General features: G+C 52.4%; 1 protein-coding gene across 1 annotated transcript; it reads left to right on the top strand.

Moving 5' to 3' along the window:
- Nucleotides 1-1,826: 1,826 nt before the first annotated feature.
- LOC128330125 (uncharacterized) lies at nucleotides 1,827-7,181 on the top strand. Its single transcript, XM_053262498.1, has 3 exons — nucleotides 1,827-3,330; nucleotides 3,820-5,819; nucleotides 6,423-7,181. The coding sequence occupies exons 1-3, from the start codon at nucleotides 1,827-1,829 to the stop codon at nucleotides 7,179-7,181; spliced, it is 4,263 nt and encodes a 1,420-aa protein (XP_053118473.1).
- Nucleotides 7,182-7,711: the final 530 nt, after the last annotated feature.

Raw genomic sequence — 7,711 nt, 5'->3', positions numbered from 1 at the left:
AAGTGTCGGCCCAAGTTCTCTTTGTTTGAAAATCTAAAGGAGTTTGGATTAGAAGTGAATAGTATTTTATTTCAAATAAAGTATAGTAAAATAGCAGTTTAGAAATAGTAATTTATTAGTGGATATAGTAAATAGTATTATTTATTAGTAAACAGTATTTTTTAGTAATATTAAATAGTACAAAGTAAATAGTAATAGTGTGAGGGCTAGAAAAAGCTGTGTTTTGCCTTTAGCATAACTGTAGCCATTTTGCTTCTGTAATACTGCTAAAAGCTGATTAGGAAATAAATGATAGTAAGAAATTGCAAGCAAATCTCTTTTTGGGTGTTGTAAGCATTTCTGAGTTCCAGACAGGACAGGAAGATAACACTTGAGAAATGCTTAAGCTTAGAAACCGCAAGCGGAAAGACAGGAAGCCACCTCTTGATATATGTGACACCATGTCTGGAACGACAACTTATTTGAATATAGCCAATAGCATTGATTCTACAGAAAAGGGGAACTGAGGGAGGGGGCTTGTTGCTTGTCACTGCTTGTTAAGGTATAAAATTGATTGTAACTGTTCCTGCTGTGTGCCATTTCTCTCTTGCATTGAAATGGACACCCTTTACTCAGCTGAATAAAGATACTTAATTCTCCTTTCTGGCTTCTTATTGAATTTGGCTAATTAATCATAAGAGTCCAGAGCCAAAATCCCACCAGACTAGCTGGAGGGCTTTTAGCCTTCCCGGAAAACTGACCCCAACATTTCTTGGTGCATTGGCCGGGAAATTGAAGGCAAAAATTGTGAGGCTGCCATTTGCAGCAAAGGGCGCCTTCAGACTGGTACCTGGGTGAAACCGGAGTTGCCCATTGGTCGTCTCAAAGCGCGCTCCAGCATCCTTTCGCTGGGAGACCACGTTTGAGCAGTTTCTGGCAGATCCCAGCGTTACCACGAACGAATGCAAGGAGATTGGCAGGGAACAAGGAGGTTGATGCTGTGATTGGACCAGAACTTGAGGGGGTAAGTATAAAATTATTATTTGGGGAAAAGGGGGGAGGTGTGTGAATTTTGTGACCCTGTGTGCAAGAGATTTCCATACGGAAGCGTGAAAGAGGAGGGCCAGTACCGCAGTTCTGTCCCTTCGCGAGAAGGCCAGTCGGGAAAAGCCCGAGCGCAAGTGTGTGTGAATGTGAAAAGGGTCCATACTTAGGAGGTTGGCCTGGGAATAGCTGTTCGACCGGGGGGTGAGAGGCCTGACCCCGTTTCTGACCCCACCTGTCCACCACAGTCGGTACGCTTAAAGGAGGGGACAAGTGTTCCCAGACCCAAGCCTGAGGGGGGCGGACGACGTGCGCCAAGGCCCAGCCCGGTGTTAGTGGAGATAAGGGAGGCAGAGGCGAAAAAACCCGTTAGGCTATTCTTGCAGAGGTTTGGTTAGGTCAGGTTGGTTAAGGAATTGGGAAACTGGGAAGAATAAATGATGGGAACAGTAAATGGGAAATTGGGAACGAATAGTAAAACTACCCCTCTTCAATGTCTTCTGGACCATTTTAAGCAATTCAAACCTAAGAGCTCTGAAAAACTTACAAAGCGCCAGCTGATAAATTTATGCCAAATTGTGTGGCCCACGTATTTTCTGGGCCAAGATTTACCTCGCTGGCCACCTGAGGGCGCTCTAGATGTGCGAATTAACTATCTTTCTATCTACTTAAGTTTAAACTTTAAAGATAAAGAGTGGCCATATATGGAAATGTTTTTGTCTTTGAGCACCCGACCAGATCTTTGTGAGGGTTGCAAGGCAGGATCCTTGCCCCCTCCAAACCCAGCCCTTGTAACAAAATCCATGGGGAGCCAGATCCACCCTGTGGTGAAGAAACCAGTGCCTCAGGAGGCGGCTGCCTCCGTGTTTCCAGTAACTCCCCCGGCCCCTTCCATACGGAAGGTTGAGGAGGAGGATGATTACCCCTACGATCGTCTTTCTCCTCCCCCGCCCTACCCAACTGCCCCGCCTGCGGTTCGGCCTGGAGAGCCATCACAGGGACCGTCAGGGATGCTTTCTCCCGGTTCCCTCGCCAGGCAGACCATACAGTTTGTCCAACAGGTTATGGGAATGTCCCCTACTTGGGACTCCGGGGGTCAGCCATCCACCCCATCTGGGGCATCCACCCTGTCGGGGACAGGGACCTCTCCCGGTTCCCTGGAGACATCGGGGTCGTCCCCTCAGGGCGCCATCACCCCTCCAGAGGAGGAGGAGAGTGATGACTCAGATGCAGGGGACACTGCAGGGTCCACTCCTCAGAGACCAATCAGGACCACGAGGGGAAGACAGCCTCAGAGATTGGGGGCTGTGCAGTGTCCGCTAAGGGCAGTGCCTATGGGACAAAGACTGGTTTTAGTCCATACCCCCTTTTCCACTTCTGACCTTCATAACTGGAGACAGGGGCTTCCGCCGTATCGGGAAAGCCCCCAGAAGTATGTGGATCTGGTGGGTCAGATAATTTCCACCCACCGGCCCCACATCCCTGACCTCTTCACTCTCCTTACTAGCCTTCTGAGTGAAGATGAACTCCGCCAGGTGCTGAAGGAGGCCCATGCGTCCTATGCTGCCTGGAGAGGGGAGCAGGTTGCCCAGGGGCGCTATGATGCGGGCAACTTGCCAGAACCTCTGGCATTGATCAGCCCTAACCCACCAGAGCCTGCAACCGACCCTAACAATGAGTTGGGGAATGTCTTGATCATGGCAGCACGAACTGCCGTCTTGGACGGACTCCGGAAAGGAGTCCCAAAAGCTATTAACTTCCATAGAGTGTATGAAGCGATACAGGGACCCCAGGAGTCCCCCACGGAATTCCTAGTGCGTCTGAAGGATGCCTTCCGTCGCTTCACAGACCTGGACCCAGAGGCTCCGGGAAATGAGGCGGCTATAAAAACAGCCTTTATTGGCCAGTCAGCCCCAGACATTCGGAAGAAGTTGCAGAAACTGACAGCCCCATCCGCCCAACCCATGGAAACCCTCATACAGACTGCCTTCCAAGTGTTCCATCAGAGGGGGGAGATGGAGGAAGTGAAAGAGGACCAGAAGATGCAGAAACAGGCCGCCCTGTTGGCAGCGGCCCTGCAACCACAAACTGCCTTGTTGGCAGCAGCCTTGCAGCCCGCCCCCGGCCAGTCAAGACAAAATTATGGGAACCCCCAGCCCCGGTTTCATTCCTCGAGGGCAAACGGGCGAAGCCCAGGAGGAAACTCGGGTCCGTGCTTCAAATGTGGCCAAATAGGCCACTGGAAGAATGAGTGCCCCAACCAACAGAGGGAGAATTATGCCACCTTCTATCCAGGGGAGAGAAAAGGTAGGGAACATCCTCATCCCCGATCAGGCTTCCCCATGGTGGAGGGTAACCGTTACCCCTGCCCAGTCCGTAGAGGGGAAGCCCAACCTGGGAGTGCCAGGCCACAGGGGCCACCCGTGGGGGGACCTCATCCCCTCATGGCAGCAGAAGCTTATGAAGACTGAGGGTGTCCCAGAGGCTCTCCCCTGTTTGCGACCCCTGAGCCTCTAGTGGAACTTTGTGTTTTGGGTCGCCCTCAGAAATTTTTGGTAGATACAGGGGCTACCTATAGTGTGTTGGCTGGACACAGGGACACAGTCCCTGCCCTCACCACTTTCACCACTCCAGTGGTGGGCATTGGTGGGGAACCATCCCGAGCGCCAGTCACTCAACCCGTCCCAATAACCCCATCAGTCAAACATTCCTTTTTGGTACTCCCAAAATGCCCCCTTAATCTTTTGGGAAGAGATCTTTTGTGCAAACTAAGGGCAGACATCCATTGCCGACCAGAGGGACTCTCTTTGTCCTTCCCACCTGAAACTGCTTACATCTGTTATCTGGAACCCACACTTGGTCCCGAGCCCGCGGAGTGGAGGGAGGTAGACCCTGAGGTCTGGTATACAGGGACACCAGGATTGGCCAAATATGCAACCCCTCATCAAGTCCCACTGAAACCAGGGGCATGCCCAATTTCCGTGCGGCAGTACCCTCTCAAAAGGGAGGCCCGCATTGGACTCCAGCCTATAATTCAGGCTTTCTTAGAGGCCGATCTGCTGATGCCAGTGTCCAGCCCATGGTGTACACCCATCCTTCCCGTACCAAAGTCGGATGGATCATGGCGGTTTGTGCAGGACCTTAGGGAAGTAAATGCCCGAACACTCCGACTGCACCCAATGGTAGCCAATCCCCACACCATTTTGACCACCCTAACCAGAGATCAAACTTGGTACGTGGTAGTGGACCTGAAGGATGCTTTTTTCTGTGTTCCCTTGGCCCAGGAGTCACAGCCCATCTTTGCATTTGAATGGTTAGATCCTGATGGTCCCATATCCCATAAAAACCAGTTCTCCTGGAAGAGGATCCCGCAGGGTTACTCTAACTCGCCTTCCGCCTTTCAGCGGGCTCTGTCCGCTGATTTGAGCCATTTCCAGCCACCCGCAGTGACCATCTTGCAATATGTGGATGATCTTTTGGTCGCAGCGAAAACGGCGGACGAAGCGTCCGCACAATCGGTGGCATTATTAAATCACTTGGGTTCCTGTGGGTACAAAGTTTCCAAGTCAAAAATCCAGTGGGTATCCCAAAAGGTCCGGTATTTGGGTTATGTTTTGGAAAAAGGTACTCGGTACCTGCATCCATCCCGTATCCAAGCGTTGAATGATTTAAATCCTCCCCAAAATGTGCAGGAGCTCCGTAGTTTTCTGGGAATTGCAGGATATGGGCGACTGTGGGTCCCCGGGTTCTCTGTCTTGTCAAAGCCTCTGTATGAATTGACAGCCTTAAATATGGCTTGGGAATGGACGGGCACCCACCAAAGGGCGTGGGAAGCTATCCGGTCTGCTCTAGCCTCTGCAGCAGCCCTGGCATTACCCGACCGGACTTTGCCCTTTGAGCTATTTGTACACGAGAAACAAGGAGTGGCCCTGGCTGTTCTTACCCAGACCGTGGGTCCGGCCAGGATGCCAGTAGCCTATTTCTCCAAAAATTTAGACAGCCCAGTCAAGGGGTGGCCAGCCTGCTTGCGGGCCATTGCGGCAGCGGCAACGATGGTTGAAGAGGCTTTAAAAATCTCTGCAGGGAGCCCGATACATGTACAGTCCCCTCATTCTGTGGCTGCTCTCCTGGATCAAAAACTACCGGCCTGGGCGACCTCAGCCAGACTTACTCGCTATGTGTCTATTCTCTTGGAAAATGACTCAGTGTCCTTACACAAATCTAACTGCCTCAATCCGGCTACCCTGCTCCCTTTGCCAGCTGTCACCCCTGTCCATGACTGCCTTAGAGTCTTGGCAGAGACGGTGGGTATACGTCCTGATCTCAGGATGGAGCCCATTGTTGATCCAGACCTCTCCCTGTGGACAGATGGGTCTTCTTTTGTCCTCAACGGACAAAGGTATACAGGGTATGCTGTGGTCACTGAGGAACACCCAGTAATCTTAAAAAGACTGCCCCCACAGTGTTCTGCTCAAGTGGCCAAACTTGAAGCCCTGATCGCTGCTGCCACCTACTGCCAGGGAATTCGAGTGAATATCTACACTGACAGCCGATACTCATTCCTGGCCGCACACACCCATGCTTCCTTATGGAAGGCTAGGGGCTTTAGGGGTGCAGATGGAAAAACCTTAAAAATGAAGCCGCTTCTGGAAAGACTTTTCTCGGCCCTTCTGCTGCCCTCAGAAATAGCTGTGATTCACTGCAGGGGGCATCAGACAGATGATGGCCCCGTGACACGGGGAAATCGCCTGGCTGACACCTGTGCCCGACACGCGGCGCAAATGGAAAGGGAGGAGGTCAGAGGACTACACCCAGCTTGGGAACCGAAGGGGACAGCATGTGTGGGAGCCCTAATTCCAGTCACCCCCACCCAGATGCCTTCAATCTATGATGCAAGGGACCACCTAAGCCCAGACGGGAAATGGGTGAACGGGTGGTGGGTGGTGAATGGGCGGATACAACTCCCTAGTGCCCTAGTCCCCCATGTCATTAAGAATATGCATACTAGCACACACCTTGGAGCGCGCACCCTTTACAGGTGGCTGAAGCAGAGGTACAGCAATAAGGGGCTGCGGCAGGCATGCCGGAATGCCTCAAAAACATGTCCAATATGCCAAAGGAACAACCCTAAAACAGGGGTGCCAGTCCCAAGGGGAAGGCTGCGCACTGCCAGGTACCCTGGGGAGGCCTGGCAGGTGGATTTTACTGAAATGCCAAGACAGGGAACCAAACATAACCTCCTAGTGTTTGTGGATCTGTTCAGCGGGTGGCCAGAGGTGTTTCCAACCCGCACCCAAACAGCCCGGGAGGTAGTCATGGCCCTGGTTGAATCCATAATTCCGAGGTTCTCTGTCCCAAGGGGCCTCGAAAGTGACAATGGGCCTCACTTTACCTCAAAGGTGGTTCAGGAGGTTTGCAAATTGTTAGACATCCCGTGGTTTCTGCACTCTGCATATCACCCAGAGTCCTCCGCGAAGGTTGAAAGAATGAATCAAAGCCTGAAGATTAATATTGCCAAGCTGTGTCAGGAAACTAATCTGAAATGGCCTAAGGTCTTACCCTTGGCCTTGACCCGGGTCCGAGCGGCCCCATCCTCTCGACTGGGATTGTCCCCATTCGAGCTGGTGTATGGCCACCCTTTTGTTGCCTCGGAGCTGATGGACCCTCCCGAAACCACCCAGGCATACCTTAGAAAACTCGTAGGGGATCTGTCTGCTTTATCTCTCCAGGTCTCAGCAGCCTTGCCGGTGCGCCCAGATCTACCCACTACGGTGCACCCGGGGGATTGGGTCCTGGTGAAGGAACTACATCCCAATTGCACTGAGCCCAAGTGGTCAGAGCCAAAGCAGGTCCTTCTCAGCACACCCACAGCAGCAAGGGTCGAAGGGTTGAAAGCCTGGGTCCATATCTCCCGCCTGAAGCCAGTCCCAGCACCAGCAGACGAGTGGGCGTGTGAGCAGTTAGGCCCGTTACGCCTAAAGATCCAGCGCCACACCCAGAGTTCTCCACCCCCAAGAAGTCAGGAGGCGGCAGTCTTGCATACCGGGAGGACCGTTCCTGTCCACACCGACCTCCCTGCAGACCCAGACGAACAACTGGACTTCGTATATATCGGGGACGGCAAATTCATTGATGTAACTGATGTTGATGGGTGTTGATCTGTGGGACGAGTGGTGGGAGGTGTTGGCTGTACTCTTTGCTGTTTCTGTTGTTGTCCTTGTTGTTTGCTGTTTCCCCCGCACCTTTTGCGGCACACACAGTGATGATTTGTGGTTTGGTCCTAGTGGTCTTAGGGATGCTTGGGATGGGCCGGGGAACGAACGCTACCTCCGACCCTTTGACCCCCAGCCTGTGTATCCGTAACAGTGGCCGACGGACAGTATATTGGGACTGGGTGTATAGGGATGGGAGGGTAAAAACACCTATAGCGTTTAAATGGAACGCAGGTCACTACCCTGGAAGGTGCACACACACCCTCTCAGTGGACCCTAACATCTGGCTGAGTGTCCACAGACATCAGTTGGACCACTGGCCATGGGTTCCCCAGAGGGTCAATCTTTTTGCCCAAGAGCTATACCAACAGTGTGTTGTCTTTCGACATTGGGCACCGGGCACATGCTGGGATGCCGTTTTCACCCTTCATGGAGGTCTACAGGGATCACGGTATGGGTACGCAGGCCCTTACCCC

The sequence above is a fragment of the Hemicordylus capensis genome, chromosome 1 (assembly GCF_027244095.1).
Source record: "Hemicordylus capensis ecotype Gifberg chromosome 1, rHemCap1.1.pri, whole genome shotgun sequence".
Lineage (NCBI taxonomy): Eukaryota > Metazoa > Chordata > Lepidosauria > Squamata > Cordylidae > Hemicordylus > Hemicordylus capensis.
This window is presented reverse-complemented; position numbering and strand designations above follow the sequence as displayed.

What these genes read in the sequence shown, in the direction of transcription:
- LOC128330125 (XM_053262498.1), top strand. Translation starts at nt 1,827, where the DNA reads ATGGGGAGCCAGATCCACCCTGTGGTGAAGAAACCAGTGCCTCAGGAG. An exon ending in CTATCCAGGGGAGAGAAAAG is followed by an intron (nt 3,331 to 3,819) that starts GTAGGGAACATC and finishes ATTGCCGACCAG; the next exon opens with AGGGACTCTCTTTGTCCTTC. An exon ending in CGCAAATGGAAAGGGAGGAG is followed by an intron (nt 5,820 to 6,422) that starts GTCAGAGGACTA and finishes TTTACCTCAAAG; the next exon opens with GTGGTTCAGGAGGTTTGCAA.